We start from the raw sequence: 18,996 nt of genomic DNA, 5'->3' as shown, positions 1-18,996 counted from the left end.
TACTAACATGATGCAATGAAAAGTCCCTAATGGGCTAACCCGATATGACAGCTTGGTACACAATGAAAAGGGTTGGGAAAGAAAGAGCGGGAGAAGAAGAGACAAAGGAATTCAGCTATCGTACATACAGTTGAATAATACGCTCATCGTAAATTGGATATTTAGCACCCTAACAACCTCTCATTCGGATTTAGAAATGCAACACATATTTACGCTTGTACTGTATGTCCTTGCATCTCTCTGTTGAAATCATCCGGTCCATCTATGGAGAGTATTCATCAGAAGTCTCTGGTTGTGTAAGTCTCTGGTTGTCCATCAGAGGTCACAATGTACTTAGTAGTTGTAGCTTCTTGGTCTCGGAGTGTCTGCTAGAACGGATCTTCCAGAGGGTACCACGCAGTGTCCAGCTGGCCTTGTCCTTCACTCTGTTTGTTTAGAATAGATACTCAGAAATACCTATAATGGTGAGAGGAAATTGTCTTTGTCTATTGCTCGGTCGAGTTTCCTAGGCTAACAGTGCATAAAAAGCTGCAGACTAAATGTTCCTGTGTAGTCTTCTTCATCTTCGAGAGTGTTTCAGAGGGCCTTACCATTTTCTGGTATTGTAGTTTCAAACCATTTTGCCATATCCAGCTCGCGCTGTACTTCGGCTGGTCTTTTGTTTTATATCGTTTCTCAGCCGTGTAGCCACCGCTTCACGCTGTCTGGTCTGGTAGAGATTTTCTTCTTCTCTGTTGAAAGTTTCAGAGTTTCTAAACATTTCATACTTTTCAGCTCCCGCTGTCGATCACGCGTGTTAGCCACAGCTCCACGTTTTCTGGTCGAATGTACATTTCGTTAGCGGTCTTTTTATGCCCACACCTTGGAGAGCGGTTCTATCACATTGTCACAAGGTCTGTGCTCACGTGGGCGTGGTTACTGACATGGTAAAACTTTACATGAAAAACAATTCTCATTTAGAAGGCTAAAATCACATATCATCTTCTTACAAAATGTTTCATATTTAATCAAATAAGTTCCACAACATTTAGATGTAAATCTGATAACTGGGATTATAGATGTATACATTTGTAGAGTTACCGTTATTTGTTATACTGTCCTTTGTAACGAATGTCGTCGGGAGAAGGAGAAGACCAAGGTGCAGCGTGGTACGTGTCCATATTACTTTTAATAAATACGAACACATGAACAAAAACAACAAAGCGACAAACAAACAGTTCTGCAAGGTGCAATACACAAAACAGAAAACAACACATAGAATGCCCACCCCAACTCACGCCCTGACCAAACCAAAATAGAGACATAAAAAGGATCTCTAAGGTCATGGCGTGACATCCTTAAAGATATCTGTAACGGCAGCCTTCCTCCTCTTCGTCTAAAGAGGAGGTGTAGCAGGGATCGGACCAAGACACAGCGTAGCTCGTGTTCAACATGACTTTAATAAACAAGACGAAACTGTGAACACTTACAACTAACAAAATAACAAACGTGGCAAACCGAATCAGCCCTATCTGGTGCAGAGAAAACACAGAGACAGGAAACAACCACCCACAAAACCCCAACACAAAACAAGCCACCTATATATGATTCCCAATCAGAGACAACACAAAACATCTGCCTCTGATTGAGAACCATATTAGGCCAAACATAGAAACAGACAAACTAGACACACAACATAGAATGCCCACCCAGCTCACGTCCTGACCAACACTAAAACAAGCAAAACACACAAGAACTATGGTCAGAACGTGACAATATCACAAACAACGACTTATTTGACAATATTGTTTCAAGCCCCACCAACCATTTCCCACATGATTTGTGTTAGGAATATTGTGTCATTATCCACTGTTGGATGTTGTAGTTTTGGTGGGAGGAATCTCCTTAAACAAAAGGGTTATTTCCCCTCAATCAATTAGAGCCCAAAGGCAGAGTTTCTGCAAGATATTTACGACCGTCATAAAACTGGCCAACTCCATCCTTCTCTCCCTCTGTGGGAGAGGAGGGGGCTGTAGAGCTGACCCACTGTAACCTGATCCTTCGGATCCTCACAGGAGAGTCATGACAACAAATAAATGCACAACATTTGAGAGAAATACGCTTTTATTGCTTATGTAAAATTTCTGGGATCTTTTATTTCAGCTCATAAAACATGGGACCAACACTTTACATGTTGCTTTTATATTTTTGTTCAGTATACTATCAACACTTACAGCATATTATGTTTTGGAGATATTGTTTACTTTCTGTGAGTTTAAGAAATATTTCCTTCAATTAATCAATCAAATGTATTTATAAAGCCATTTTTACATCAGCAGATGTCACAATGTGCTATGTAGAAACCCAGTCTAAAACACCAAACACCTAGCAATATAGATGTAGACGTATGAGGGCTAGGAAAAACTCCATAGAAAGGCAGAAACCTAGGAAGAAACCTAGAGAGCAACCAGACTCTGAGGGGTGGTCAGACGTCTTCTGGCTGTGCTGGGTGGAGATTATAAGAGTACATGACCATTAAGGCCAAATTCTTCTTCAAGATGTTCAAATGTTCATAGATGACCAGCAGGATCAAATAATAATCACAATGGTTGTAGTGGGTGCAACAGGTCAGTACCTCAGGAGTAAATGTAATTTGTCTTTTCATAGCTAAGCATTCAGAGGTCGAGACAGCAGGTGCGGTAGAGAGAGAGAGAGTCAAAAACAGCAGGCCCGGGACAAGGTAGCATGTCCGGTGAACAGGTCAGGGTTCCATAGCCGCACGCAGAACAGTTGAAACTGGAGCAGCAGCATGACCTGGTGGACTGGGGACAGCCAGGAGCCATCAGGCCAGGTAGTCCTGAGGTATTATCCTAGGGCTCAGGTCCTCCGAGAGGAGAGGGAGAGAGGGAGACAGAGAGAATTAGAGGGAGCATACTTAAATTCACACAGGACACCAAATAGACAGGATAATTACCTTAGATATAGCAGACTGACCCTAGCCCCCGGCACATAGACTATTGCAGTATAGATACTAGAGGCAGGGCATAACCCCACCCACTTTGCCAAAGCACAGCCCCCACACCACTAGAGGGATATCAACAGACCACCAACGTACTACCCTGAGACAAGGCTGAGTATAGCCCACAAAGATCTCCTCCACCGCATGAGACTGAGGGGACAAAACCGGACCCGAAGATCACGTCTGTGACTCAACCCACTCAAGTGACGCACCTCTCCTAGGGACAGCATGGAAGAGCACTAGTAAGCCAGTGACTCAGCCACCTTAATAGGGTCATAGGCAGAGAATTCCAGTGGAGAGAGGGGAGCTGGCCAGGCAGAGACAGCAAGGGCAGTTTGTTGCTCCAGTGCCTTGCCGTTCACCTTCGCACCCCTGGGCCAGACTACACTCAATCATAGGACCTACTGAAGAGATGAGTCTTCAGTAAAGGCTTAAAGGTCGAGACCGAGTCTGCGTCTCTCACATGGATAGGCAGACCATTCCATAAAAATTGAGCTCTATAGGAGAAAGCCATGCCTCCAACTGTTTGCTTAGAATTTCTAGGGACAATAAGGAGGCCTGCGTCTTGTGACCGTAGCGTACTTGTAGGTATGTATAGCTGGACCAAAATGGAGAGATAGGTTGGAGCAAGCCCGTGTAATGCTTTGTAGGTTAGCAGTAAAACTTTGAAATCAGCCTTAGCCTTAACCGGAAGCCAGGCTAGCACTGGAGTAACATGATCACTTGAGTAATATGAGCACATTTTTGGGGTCTAGTCAAGATTCTAGCAGCCGTGTTTAGCAGAAATGGAAGTATATTTAGTGCTTTATCTGGGTAGCTGGAGAGTAGAGCATTACAGTAGTCTAATCTAGAAGTGACAAAAGCATGGATTATGGATTAGTTTATCTGCCACATTTTTTAAACAAAACCTTTCAGACTTTTGCAAAGTCACGAAGACGGAAAAAAGCTGCCCTTGAAATGTTCTTCATATGTTTGTCAAAAGAGAGATCAGAGTCCAGAGTAACACAGAGGTCCTTCACATGTCACAACCATCAAGATGAATTGTCATATCCAGCAGCACATCTCTTTATTTCTTGGAACCTAGAACTGGCATCTGTTTTGTCAGAGTTTAAAAGTTTAAAAAAATGCCACCATCCACTTCCTTATGTCTGAAACAGTTTTGGGGCTTCACCATGTTTCATCGAAATGTACAGCTGTGTGTCGTCCACATAGCAGTGAAAGTTGACATTGTGTTTCCGAATGACATCACCAAGAGGTAGAATTTATATTGAAAACAATAGTGGTCCTAAAATGGAACCTTAAGGAACGTCAAAACGTACAATTGATTTGTCAGAGGACAAACCATGCACAGAGACAAACTGATATCTTTCCGACAGATAAGCTCCAAACCAGGCAAGAACTTGTCCATGTAGACCAATTAGGGTTTCCAATTCCTTTGAAAGAATGTGGTGATTGATGTTGTCAAAAGCAGCACTAAGGTCTAGAAGCACTAGGACAGATGCAGAGCCTTCGTCTGACGCCATTAAAAGGTCATTTACCACCTTCACGGGTGCAGTGTCAGTGCTATTTGTTGCGATTGCAAACATAACAAAATGGTCTTCCGATAGTCCAGGATTATGAGAAAAAACATTTAGATCCACAGTATTTATTCCATGGGACAAAACTAGATCCAGGGTATGACTGTGGCAGTGAGTAGGTCCGGAGACATGTTGGACAAAACCCACTGAGTCGATGATGGCTCTGAAATGGGTCGGTGGACTTTTCCATGTGAATATTATTCCTAGTGCCTTTTAATTCCATTACCAAATACCCACATACCCTCATGAGGAGAGAGGATAACGAAAGTTCACAGTAGTAACAAGTAATGGCAGACCTACCAATTAGTTAGTCATTTTATAATTTTGGTTATGAATTATTAAGTGATTAAAACTCATAATTCCATTACCAAATCAGGTAACAGAATGACCAAAAACATCAGTAGCAGAATTACTAGAACTGAATTGGCTACAATGGGCTCATACAGCTCATACATTTTTTMGGGTGTTTCTGTCTTCGGTCACATGTGGCTCAGTTGGTAGAGCATGGGCCTTGTAATGCCAGAACTGTGGATTTGATTCCCACGGGGGGGCAGTAGGTAAATGTATGCACTAACTACTGGCAATCGCTCAGGATAAGAGCGTCTGCTAAAATGTAAATCTGGTGGTCAAACCAAGAGRGTTAAAAAATTCTGTCTGGACAACCCCTCCCCATGAGCCCCCTCTCTTTCCATTTACTGTAACCAGCCTACTCACCCACTGAGCACCGCTGGACATCCATGAGTATTGAAATTTGGTTATTCCACAGATGGACCGGACTGGGCCAAATCTGAACTTGTCATAGACGTATGTTTCACAAGTTTGGATAGTACAGTAAAGAAAAGTAGAGTACAGCATATTGTACTGTACTCTACTGCGCTCTGCTGTGCTGTGCTGTACAAACTTGAGAAACATGAGGAGAATGACATTCATATCTATAATTGTGAATTTCTGTAGTACAGATCAGGGACCCATGATGTAATTCTGTTACCGTAGTTCCGTTACCGAGTGTAAATCCACTTCACTGTAACTCAATAAAGAAAATAGATGTGTTCAACCTCAAGGTGCCATGTCATAGCTGACACCCCATTCTTTCTACAGACATCTTTCATACTTATTTTGGAGCAGATTTTTATTATTTTTATTTTAGATTTTTAACACACAAAAACATTGGAAAACCTGATCACATTAAAACCTGAGAGATTTTACCCTAATTCCGTTACCAAAGTTTGTATCTGCACCATTCTTCAACTAAATTAGTTTTAGCAAATTTATCAGTGGAAATTGTTAAAAGCATTTATTGTGCATGGAGTTGTATGGCTTGTTAAACTTTTAAATCAATGTTTTTTGTTTGGCATACATTTTAAAATTAAATAAATATTACGTTACTTGCCCACTTCTTTTTACTACACTGGGGACATGAGGTGTCTTACCCTGAATCACAAATTGATCCATAGTCCCCATAGGATAAGATAACATTTTTGAAGAACCCTTTTTGGTTCCAGTTAGAACCCTTTGAGTTCCATTGAGAACCCTTTCCACAGAGGGTTCTACACAGAACCCAAAATAGTTCTACCAGGAACCAAAAAGGGTTATCCTATGGGGACAGCCAAAACCCCTTTTTTCTGAGTGTACCATGAGCTGGTAGATTCAATAAGACCTATTTACCATAATAAATTGACCTTCAGGATTCTCCTGGTGACTGCCTCAGTAAATGCTAATACCTTTTCTGACCATGTCTCTGTCACACACATTTCTCTTTGTCGAGAGCCGCCACTGTAGCATGGTGAGAGTATATTAACCTTGGCTAAGTGCACAGTAAATGGTCCAACTCAACGTCCACTACAACGAGTCATCTAATTGGCCACTGTTCCACTCCTCCTCATTAGTATGTCCCAAATGGCTCCCTATTCTCTATATAGTACACTACTTTAGACCAGGGCCAATAGGGTTCTCTATTCTCTACAGTACTTAGAATAGGGTTCCATTTTGGATGCACCCATTTATCATCACTCCCACCACCACAACTCCCACTGGCATGTATTGATTCCCTCACAAAGGATTCTGAGGGAGGTGTTAGAGGTTCTTTAAGGGGAGGGTTACTTAACCATGTCAGCCTGGCAGTTTCCTCCTCCTTAAGGGGAGTGGTTTTAGTGTAACACACCACCTCCAACTCTCACACACACACACACACACACACACACCTTTGGACTGTAATCACACATCTTCATGCTCCAGGACATTATGTGATTGGAGTCTATCTGACGTCTGGCGGGAAGAACTATCGGAGAGGATAAAATATTCACACACAGCTGTCTGAGGATCGGCATTATCCACAGCCCCTCAAACATCGGCCCTGACAGTGTTTCCCAAACGTTGCTCTCCCCCAGAAAGATTTTCCGCTTAATGCCTCCGAAGTGTCTGTACGGACAAAAACAGAGAAGGGACAGATGGCCGGAGTAGGGATCTTCTGGGATTACCCCAGAGTAGGGATCTTCTGGGACTACCCCAGAGTAGGGATCTTCTGGGATTACACCGGAGTAGGGATCTTCTGGGATTACCCCACGAAGTATGCGATCTTCCTTCCGGATAAATAACCCCAGGAGAGGAAATCTTCTGCGTGATTGACAGCTGGAAAATAGGGATAAACTAATATCTAGAGGATTACCCCAGAGTAAGGGATCTTTCTGGGATTACACATGGAGTGGGATCTTGCTGAGATTACACTGGAGTAGGGATCTTCGTGGCCGATTACCCCAGATAGTGGGATCTTCTGTGAGATTACACTGGAGTAGGGATCTTTCTGGGAATTACACCCAGGAGTAGGATCTTTCTGAGATTACACTGGAGTAGGATCTTCTGGGATTACCCAGAGTAGGGATCTTCTGAGATTACACTGGAGTAGGGATCTTCTGGGATTAGTTCGCGTGAGATCCCGGTGCTTGGAATACCTACCTCCCTCACTCCACACAACTGCAGTATGTACAGTCCTGGCCAAAAGTTTTGACAATGACACATGTTCATTTACACACAGTTTGCTGCTTCAGTGTCTTTTAGATATTTTTGTCAGATGTTACTATGAATACGGAAGTATAATTACAAGCATTTCATAAGTGTCAAAGAATTTTATTGACAATTACATGAAGTTGATGCAACGAGTCAATATTTGCAGTGTTGACCCTTCTTTTTTCAAGACCTCTGAAATCCGCCCTGGTATGCTGTCAATTAACTTCTGGGCCACATCCTGACTGATTGGCAGCCCATTCTTGCATAATCAATGCTTGGAGTTTTGTCAGAATTTTGGGGTTTTTGTTTGTCACGCGCCTCTTGAGGATTGACTACAAGTTCTCAATGGGATTAAGGTCTGGGGAGTTTTCCTAACCATGGACCCAAAATATCAATGTTTTTTTCCAAGAGCCACTTAGTTATCACTTTTGCCTTATGGCAAGGTGCTCCATCATGCTGGAAAAGGCATTGTTTCATCACGAACTGTTCCTGGATGGTTGTGGAGGAAGTTGCTCTCGGAGGATGTGTTACCATTCTTTATCATGGCTGTGTTCTTAGGCAAAATTGTGAGTGAGCCACCCTCTGGCTGAGGAGCAACCCCACACATGAATGGTCTCAGGATGCTTTACTGTTGCATGAACAGGACTGATGGTACGTCACCTTCTCTTCTCCGGACAGTTCCCCGCCCCCCCCCCCCCCCCAAACAATCGGAAAGGGATTCTCAGAGTTGCCCCAAACAATCGGAAAGGAAAATGACGTTACCCAGTCCTCAGCAGTCCAATCCCTGTACCTTTTGCAGAGATATCATTCTGTCCCTGATGTTTTTCCTGGAGAGAAGTGGCTTCTTTGCTGCCCTTCTTGACACCAGGCCATCCTCCAAAAGTCTTTCGCCTCATTGTGCATGCAGATGCAATCACACCTACCTGCTGCCATTCCTGAGCAAGCTCTGTGTCTGTGGTGCCCCAATCCCGCAGCTGAATCAACTTTAGAGATGGTCCTGGCGCTTGCTGGACTTCTTGGGTGCCCTGAAGCTTCTTACAACAATTGAACCGCTCTCCTGGATCTTGATGAATCGATAATTGAGTGATCCGCGTGTATCCACTTATGCAATATCTTGGCTTTGAGCCTTTTTGTGCAAAGCATGATGACGGTACATGTGTTATTCAGATCGTTATACCATGTTGACAGAGGAAGAACAATGATTCCAAGTGCACCACCCTCCTTTTGAATGCCATGTCGTGTTATATCGAGATCTAATCAGGCATGACAGAGTGATCTCCTTATGGCCTTGTTGATACTCGTTCAATCACTCAACACCTTTAGTGTTAACGAGAGAATCACTAACATGATGTCAGCTGGTCCTTTTGTGGCAGGGCTGAAATGCAGTGAATAGTGTTTTTTGAGATTCAGTAATTTGCATGGCAAAGAGGGACTTTGCAATTAAATGCAATTCATCTGATCACTCTTCATGTCATTTCGGATGTATATGCAAATTGCCAATCATACAAACTGAGGCAGCAGACTTTGTGTAAAATTAATTTTGGTGCATTCTCAAAACTTTTGGCCACGACTGTACTTCCAACATGCGAGGACACATTCTCATTCCTATTTTGCAGCAATCCTTATTAAACTCCCAAGGGAGAATCAGCCCTGACTCACAGTAAAACCATTAATTGCTCACACAGCAACTTCGTCCCAAAGAAAAAGGGGCTGAGCAGTCCTAACGTGTTCTTAAAAAAAACCTTCTCTCCTTCCTACACCCATCCATTTCTACACTCATGACAAGTAATCATTTTTACCATAAATCCAGCCTTCATTCATTCCACGGCTCAGAAGTCCTCGGTGGAGAAGTCCTCCGAAGAGGACTGAGCCAAGTCCTCAGAGGTCCTCGGTGGAGAAGTCCTCCGAAGGAGGACTGAGCCAAGTCCTCAGAAGTCCTCGGTGGAGAAGTCCTCCAGGGACTGAGCCAAGTCCTCAGAGGTCCTCGGTGAAGACGAAAAGTCCTCCGAAGTAGGACTGAGCCAAGTCCTCAGAGGTCCTCGGTGGAGAAGTCCTCCGAAGAGGACTGAGCCAAGTCCTCAGAGGTCCTCGGTGGAGAAGTCCTCCGAAGAGGACTGAGCCAAGTCCTCAGAGGTCCTGCGTGAGAAAGTCCTCCGAAGAGGACTGAGCCAAGTCCTCAAGAGCGTGTCCTCGGTGGAGAAGGGTCCGTTCGAGTAGAGGACTGAGCCAAGTCCTCAGAGGTCCTCGGTGGAGAAGTCCTCCGAAGAGGACTGAGCCAAGTCCTCAGAGGTCCTCGGTGGAGAAGTCATCCGAAGAGGACTGAGCCAAGTCCTCAGAAGTCCTCGGTGGAGAGGGGAGAAACTTGTTGTAATTTCAGATCGTCTTTTTGAGACATTTCTAACGGAGTGCTGGTGGAAAAGGGACAGTTGGAGTTTGTTTCTCGAAAAGGTGGTATGTTTACATTCCCTAGGGGATAGTGGTCGGGCAAACAGAGGCTCCCATCAGAACAGAACCTTGGGAAGGAGAGAGATAGAGAATGAATTGACTCTGGCTTTCCCCACACTATCAGATTTAAGTCATTCCACTCTAGAGTAGAGAGTACTGTATGAATTTGCATTTTTAAGGTGCTGGAGTAAAGTGCTTTTTGTCGTTTGTGTTGAGTTGGTGAAGAGCTCTGTTGGAGGTTCTGCAGAACTGTATCATTGGAGGTATTCTGACTATCATTGGAGGTATTCTGACTATTCTGAAATGTTGTAAGTTTCCCATTGACACGATTGAATGATTTTGTCTGTGATCAGAAGAGTCAGAATACACGTGGCAGAGGGCAAGTGGGAGAATCAGGTCAATTATGGAATAGAGAGCCATGTATTTTGGCTTTTACACTTAAAAACACTTCCCAGGTAACCGGGAACATTCACAGGACATTAGGTAACATTCATATTACGTTCTAGTTATGGTTTTATCTCACATGATAACATCCCAAAAACATTCAAATAATACTTTTGATGACAAAATGTTAGTTTTTTTTATATCTTAAAATGTTGTGCACAACATCTGTYACTACCACCACAGAACATTCCCCTGAGGTTGTTATTAGGTTTCCAAGTAATGTAATAACAACATTTGTTCTGATAAGGTTCTTGCAACATCAAGATAATATTTTATACAAACATTGCATAATCATCAGCACAACTGGACAGTTTTTGTGTTTTTAGAACTGTTGGGGCAACCTAATGAATGTTCTGGGAATGTTCACAGAACCAATTCTGCTGGGTTGTATCCGAACTGTATGCCTTACCAATGCCGCGCTTTTATTCATTTCCATTGCATACACATTTTTTAAAATTCCTGCCACTCTTGTATAAGGTGTACATTTTTGGTCTGCAGGTCTTATTCGGTTGCAGGAGCTGATCAAGGCGCCATCCCGATACAACATTCGTTTGAAGATCCGACAGTTGCCGGCGGAGACCAAGGATGCCAAGCCACTTCTGAAAGAGATGAAGAAAGCAAAGGAGTTCCACGTGATCTTTGACTGCGGCCATGAAATGGCTGCCTGGATCCTGAAACAGGTCAGTTAGGCAAGAGACATGTTGTACTTTGTTATTCTTAGACTTTGTTAGATTTCTTTATATGAATTATCTCCAGAATAATGAGTCACTCATTGAATAGTTATTACTTATATTATGGTTTAAGGTCCAGCACCGTCATTCAAMTCCTTTTTATCTGCAACCGACTCTTTTGGATATTTAATTTTCCTCGTTCATCTCCTTTTAGAATATTACAGTTCTATTACTGTGCTTCCATAATGGATGCTCTAATGGATGCTCTATGCCACAATATAGTTTTAATTAGCAGCTCTGACTCAGCTCGCAGGCATGTTTCAGACATTATGATTAAGCCACATTCTTAATGAGAAGTGTGTATATCCGTCACCAAAATACCAGTTTTTTGGCAGAGTAGATGACACGTGTTCAGTTTACTAATTATATACAGCATGGCCACCAACATGGCCTCGTAATGTGAAACATCCACCACAAAGGCTTGCTGAATCATGACTCTGAAAAATTGCTCTGATTTTCTGCTCTGTGTGTTGACAAAAAAATACATAAAACGCTAATAGGATATTCCCCAAATGTGTTTAGCATATTGACTTATCTAAAGTAATTTGGTCCCAAAAAAATMTGTCTACTCTGCACTCACACATGCTGTATATTTCTGTTGGCACTTTGACCATAGTCAGTATTGTTGTTTTCCCACAGGCTCTAGCCATGGGAATGATGACCGAGTACTACCACTACATCTTCACCACCCTGGTACGTTTACCAGCACCTTACATTTATAGACGGGTTGGTTGTTTAGCAACAAAAACTATGGGGCAAAACAGACTGGAATGGCTTTAAATTGATGACAACATTTAAACTGTATTTCATATCCAATGTTCTTGAAAACATAAATACATTTGCACAATGAGCACTTGTTATCGCACAAATACATTGTTACAGTTGTTGGTTAGCTAGCTAGCAGTTTTTTTTGCCATATTAGCCTAGACGTGACATCAATCAAAACACCTCAAAATAAGACATGGTATCAAGAACAAGATGAAACGAGCTGAAATGAGCCGCCTACGGATCCTCACATGGCAGCTTCTTGTCATTGTTACTAAATATCTGGCCATTCAAGATCACAACAACACATGGACTTCTGCCCCATTGAAGCCTGCTCATCGTTTTTGTGACGTTGTCAGCTAACCCGTCTATACTGAGTTTTCTTCCTGATCAATACGTTGCCCATATTAGGAAGGTATCCATGAACATTGCAGATGCGTGATGTTGTCCTAACATGGACACCWTACAGTAGATATCACATAATCATATTCTTTATATTGACACTTAAATACTTGGTCCTGGTGGCAATTAATACATCTATAATGTGTTATTGAGGATACTGTTAATAAATGTCAAAAACATTTATAGATAAAACCCTTTAAAGACCGTATCTATTCCAGGGTTGAAAAAGGTTATAGCTGTCTAAGTATCAGTCTAGACTTTTTCTTTGATACCCTTTTGTTTCCTCTCTAAACGATGCTTAGCCATTCTCTACCCTTCCCCAATCTGTTGTCCAAAAGCCTCTAATAGTTTTGATCACGAAAAAAATAAAGCTGTTCGATATGCTCGTCTATTCTGACTCAAGACGGCGATTTTGATCCATCCACTACAAAGAGTCCCGCTGTTCTCACTGGATGAAAAGCCTATCTTTCCTGGATGGCGAGAGAGAGAATGAGAGATTCAGAGCGTACATAACAGCTCAGACAGTACGAGGCTATTACCGTCTCAGTACATTATGACCCTGACAACAACTGTGCCTGTTGTGCTGTTTGGAACATTATGGATAAGGTTAGGACAAGGGTCGAGAAAGACTGACCATGAATCTGTTGTGCAGTTTGGAAAATTATGGATAAGGTTAGGACAAGGGTTGAGAAAGACTGACCCTAAATCTGTTGTTATGGGCAAACAGGAAATAGAGCAACGAAGGTAGTGCTGTTTCAGAGGCATGCTGTAACTTGTTAGTCTGGGCTCCTGCCTGTTCCAACAACATAGGTCAGTTTGGCAAGGAAGTGGCGGTAGTGCTGGCCAATGCTGCAATACAACTGGTATCCAGGGGCTTGTTTTGCCCTTAGAGGAGTGTACACTTATACAACCTATAGACGCCTGCCTTCATAAGCCAGACGTGTGGCCTCGCACCAAGGCCCTGCCCGGTAACCTTGAAAACGTTAGCTTAATCAAGTCCACTGCCTCGGCGAACGAGATTAACTGCCTCCTGAAAATACTTCAGAACGTACCCCGGTAATCTCTCTCGCCGTTAAGTCTGGCTTCCCGAACGCAGTTTTAATTTAGCGTGAGAACAGGTGTGCGGTCAGCACTCTAGAATCAATCATTGGCAATAAATGATCTCCTTGCATCTCAATCTACGGACACAATCCCTATATAGAATCAGTAATACCATACTACACTAATGAAGAGCTTGTTACATGTCTATGACATGTTTATTATATTTTAATAAAGTATGAAAGCATGAACACAGCAATTTTTGTTATTTTAGGACCTTTTCGCCCTGGATATGGAGCCGTATCGGTACAGCGGAGTCAACATGACGGGTTTCCGGATCCTAAACACGGAAAACTCTCAGGTGTCGTCGATCATCGAGAAATGGTCCATGGAACGCCTACAAGCCCCGCCCAAACCGGACTCGGGCCTACTGGAAGGATTCATGACGGTATGGTTGAAACTGCTAAATCTTCCTTATGCTCTGCATGCACAAACAAACATGCTTTATCGCCCTAGTGTCTCAATGACCAAATCGATAGGACGTTGTAAATTATATTGCTACATTTATCATGTGTTGTGATCTTTCTAGTACAGGCAGATTTTAAGCCATTGTGTATGAAGTGGTCAATTTTATATCCATGACATGATTCATGAAGCAATGAAATATACAATATACGAATGTAATGAAATAGTTACTGGGTAACAGGGCAGGATGGCAGGGGCTTTAGCCCAGGTGAGATGCTCTCTGGGAGGGCATCGAGGCTGGGCAGTAGCCCAATGTCTGGAGCTTTGAGCTTGGAGTTCCTGGGTCTAAATGCTCTCTAATGAGACTGTGTGGATGGTAATGGCCCTTTCTCTGCACTCCTTCACTCGCCTCCTCTCTCCCTCTATCCGCCGGGAACCCTGCCAAAATATGACAATCTGTCAGTGTGCGGAGAGAGAGCGAGAGAGCAAATTGGACGGAAATGATGGCCTCTGCTTTTTTCTGGGGAGCCGTCCAAAAAAGCCAGCGACGATGAGGTGATTTGAAAGTGAAAAAACATAAGTGGAGCTCAGGCATGGTCATTCAAGGTCTCTCTCTGTATCCATTTGTCTGAAACCGCCAATTATTTAATTTCGCAGGGACGATACGAAGTCTCCGGGGAGATGTATGTCTGTGTTTTTCTGTTTTGTGTCTCTTTCCTGTCTGTTTCCTCTGTCTGGGTATAAGATGGCAGTAGATCCATGGTGAATCTTCACAGAGACAGATGCAATGAGAAAAACCAGTAACACAATGTCAGAGACACAATGTCATATATGCTAATGAATTGAAATGCACAAGGCGTCATAGGATGGCATGCCCTACTGTACTTCTGTTCTACATGGAAGCTGTAACCCCTAAATTAGAGTACATGCATGTCAAATACTGTCTAAAAAGCAAAGACACTGTAGGACCTATAAGTATTTTTTTAATCTTATAATCCAATGCACAGTTAACTGCATTCATTTGGTGTAGCAATCTGCTCTGATGTCTTGCCAGAGAAAGCCCTATTGTCACATACCACCGCTTAATGCAATGGCACATGTTTTCTTTCAATTCCCATAGGCTTAGACACGAGACAAAACAACAACGCTGTTATTCATGTATGCAAAGATGAATGAAATGCACAAAGAGGTTAAATGCTGGATGTTTTTCCATTTTTTAAATTCTGTACACATGGTTTGATTAATTAGGCATAGCGCATATTGACATATCGCACCAGACTAGAACTTCTGCTAAATAATAAATAATAATGTCCAATGGGCTCTGTACCAGGCTTGATAAATGACTTCATGAGTGTGTTCTATTTATAAGCCAGTGATATATTCAACAGTGATATACTGTATCCCACCATACCGCGGACCAAATGGCATCCTATTCCCTATTCCCAGAGTAGAGGCCAAAAGTAGACACTAAATATGGGACGCAGCCCATAATGCTCTTCTCCCTTAAGATTATCTAATTTAATAAAATAAATGAGAAAATATGTGGATGAAAAATTATAGAAATTATTCAAATTGTATGGTAATGATATAAACATTTTTTAATTTTTTTAATTTTTTTATTTCACCTTTATTTAACCAGGTAGGCTAGTTGAGAACAAGTTCTCATTTACAACTGCGACCTGGCTAAGATAAAGCAAAGCAGTTCGAAACATACAACAACACAGAGTTACACATGGAATAAACAAACATACAGTCAATAATACAGTAGAAAAACAAGTCTATATACATTGTGTACAAATGAGCTAAGATAAGGGAGGTAAGGCAATAAATAGGACATGGTGGCGAAGTAATTACAATATAGCAATAAACACTGGAATGGTAGATGTGCAGAAGATGAATGTGCAAGTAGAGATGCTGGGATGCAAAGGAYCAAGATAAATWAATAAATACAGTATGGGGATGAGGCAGTTGGATGGGCTATTTACAGATGGGCTATGTACAGTTGCAGTGATCTGTGAGCTGCTCTGATAGCTGGTGCTTAAAGCTAGTGAGGGAGATATGTGTCTCCAGCTTCAGGGATTTTTGCAGTTTGTTCCCATCATTGGCAGCAGAAAACTGGAAGGAAAGGCGGCCAAAGGAGAAATTGGCTTTAGGGGTGACCAGTGAGATATACCTGCTGGAGCGCGTGCTATGGGTGGGTGCTGCTATGGTGACCAGTGAGCTGAGATAAGGCGGGGCTTTACCTAGCAAAGACTTGCAGATGACCTGGAGCCAGTGGGTTTGGCGACGAGTATGAAGCGAGGGCCAGCCAACGAGAGCGTACAGATCGCAGTGGTGTGTAGTATATGGGGCTTTGGTGACAAAGCGGATGGCACTGTGATGGACTGCATCCAATTTGTTGAGTAGAGAGTTGGAGGCTATTTTGTAAATGACATCGCCAAAGTCGAGGATCGGCAGGATGGTCAGTTTTACGAGGGTATGTTTGGCAGCATGAGTGAAGGATGCTTTGTTGCGAAATAGGAAGCCGATTCTAGATTTAATTTTGGATTGGACATGTTTAATGTGAGTCTGGAAGGAGAGTTTACAGTCTAACCAGACACCTAGGTATTTGTAGTGGTCCACATATTCTAAGTCAGAACCGTCCAGAGTAGTGATGCTGGACAGTCGGGGCAGGTGCGGGCAGCGATCGGTTGAAGAGCATGCATTTAGTTTTATTTGCATTTAAGTGCAGTTGGAGGCCACGGAAGGAGAGTTGTATGGCATTGAAGCTCGTCTGGAGGTTAGTTAACACAGTGTCCAAAGGAGGGACAGAAGTATACAGAATGGTGTCGTCTGCATAGAGGTGGATCGGAGAATCACCAGCAGCTAGAGCGACATCATTGATGCATACAGAGAAGAGAGTCGGCCCGAGAATTGAACCCTGTGGCACTCCCATAGAGACTGCTGGAGGTCCGAACAACAGGCCCTCCGATTTGACACACTGAACTCTATCAGAGAAGTAGTTGGTGAACCAGGCGAGGCAGTCATTTGAGAAACCAAGGCTGTTGAGTCTGCCGATAAGAATGTGGTGATTGACAGAGTCGAAAGCCTTGGCCAGGTCGATGAATACGGCTGCACAGTAATGTCTCTTATCGATGGCGGTTATGATATCGTTTAGGACCTTGAGCGTGGCTGAGGTGCACCCATGACCAGCTCTGAAACCAGATTGCATAGCGGAGAAAGTACGGTGGGATTCAAAATGGTCAGTAATCTGTTTGTTAACTTGGCTTTCGAAGACCTTAGAAAGGCACGCACGCTACGCCACGCACGCACGTCACGCACGCACGCACGCACGCACGCACGCACGCACGCACGCTACCACGACGCACGCACGCAGCACGCACGCAACCACACACACACACACACCACGACGCACACACACACACACACACACACACACACACACACACACACACACACACACACACACACACACACACACACACACAACACACCCACACCCACGCACACATACACATACACAACGCATAGCAACACCATACACACCCACACGCCACGCACACATACACAATACACATACCACACACCAAGTGGTTGTGTCTAATTGGGTAATCTCTCTCCTTTATTATGCATTCGATACGTGTCAGAAAATCATAAATAGTGTTGCTGTGCTTCTAGTCCCAGGCTAGTAGTAGACACCACAGGTACAGCAAAGCTCATCTAGTATACCCAGGGAACTCAGTGTATTATACAGATATACTGCCACTCAATTCAGGTACACGGTTGGACCCAACAGCGAACTCACTCGTGATTATACCGTATACTGCTTCATTCAGACACGGTTGTAACAACCGGGGAACTCAGTTTGAATTATACAGAATATTTATACTAGCTTCATTCAAGACACGGTTGTAACAACCCGGGGACTCAGATGTGATTATAACAATATTACTGCACTCATTCTACACGGTTGTAACAACCCAGGGAATCAGATGTTAATTTATTACAGATATACTGCATTCATTCAGACACGGTTTAAACAACCCGGGGAACTTCAGTTGTAATTATACAGTATACTGCATTCATTCAGCACGGTTGTAACCCCCGGGAACTCAGTGTAATTATACTATACTGCACTCTTCAGACACGGTTGTACAAACCCAGGACTTCAGCCATATTGGTTATTATACAGTTACTGCCAGTTTTCAGACACGGTTGTAAACACCCCTGGGAACTCAGTGTTGATTTATACAATATACTGCATCATCAGTACACGGGTTGTAACAACCAGGGAAACTCAATGTGATTATACAGTATACTGCATTCATTTCAGACACGGTTGGTAACAAACCCGGAAACTGCAGTTTGTACTTATATACAGTATTACTTGCATTCATTCAAGACACGGTTGTAACAACCCGGGAACTTCGTTGTGATTATACAGTATACTGCATTCATTCAGACACGGTTGTAACACCCCGGGAACTCAGTTGATTATTACAGTATACTGCACTATTCAGCACACGTTGTAACAACCCCGGGAACTCAGTGTATTTATACAGCTATACTGCATCATTCAGACACGTTGCTAACACCAGGGGAAACTCAGTGTAATTTATACAGTATACTGCTTTCATTTCAGACACGGTTGTTAAGCAAACCCGGGAACTCAGTGTAATTATACAGTATACTTGCATTATTTCATGTGGCAGTTAGTTGATGCAAACCCTGCATCTTTTCGACACTGACCGTTAGACATCCTCTCCTTCGTATATCAGTCTATCAATTTCGTCCATACACCACAAGGTCACCCTGGAGGGGTGTTGTCCTTGGCAACCGGTCTGCTACACACTGTTGGCCTGGTTCACTTGGATAGACGGAGAAGAGCTAGGGTATTGCTTGAGGAATTAAGAATCAGAATGTGACAGACACTCTTGTATTGTGCGAAGAATGGATAAAATGATGTGCTTCGCGTCACTTGGCAAGATCATATAAAGCCTTGTTTTGTACATTTCTTTGTTCGTCCCTAAATCCATGACGATTCCCTTCAAGGTGGCCAAATTGATACTTGCTCAATTTAATAGTTAAGCTGTGATTGGAAGGACATTTACGGAGGTTACCTCCAGTT

The 18,996-nt window shown here is 43.0% G+C and overlaps 1 protein-coding gene across 1 annotated transcript in view; it reads left to right on the top strand.

Annotated features, from left to right (window-relative positions):
- The window catches only part of LOC111954059 (glutamate receptor ionotropic, kainate 2), a 132,280-nt gene that overhangs the window by 25,107 nt on the left and 88,177 nt on the right, over positions 1 to 18,996 (top strand). Inside the window, exons 4-6 of the mRNA XM_070435734.1 lie at positions 10,966 to 11,147; positions 11,838 to 11,891; positions 13,678 to 13,851. Coding sequence (XP_070291835.1) covers positions 10,966 to 11,147; positions 11,838 to 11,891; positions 13,678 to 13,851 — 410 coding nt within the window. The remainder of the gene's footprint in view (positions 1 to 10,965; positions 11,148 to 11,837; positions 11,892 to 13,677; positions 13,852 to 18,996) is intronic.

This window comes from Salvelinus sp. IW2-2015, linkage group LG28, assembly GCF_002910315.2.
Source record: "Salvelinus sp. IW2-2015 linkage group LG28, ASM291031v2, whole genome shotgun sequence".
Taxonomy (NCBI): Eukaryota; Metazoa; Chordata; class Actinopteri; order Salmoniformes; family Salmonidae; genus Salvelinus; species Salvelinus sp. IW2-2015.
Note: the sequence above shows the minus strand (reverse complement) of the source record. Positions and strands in the feature narration are given on the sequence as shown.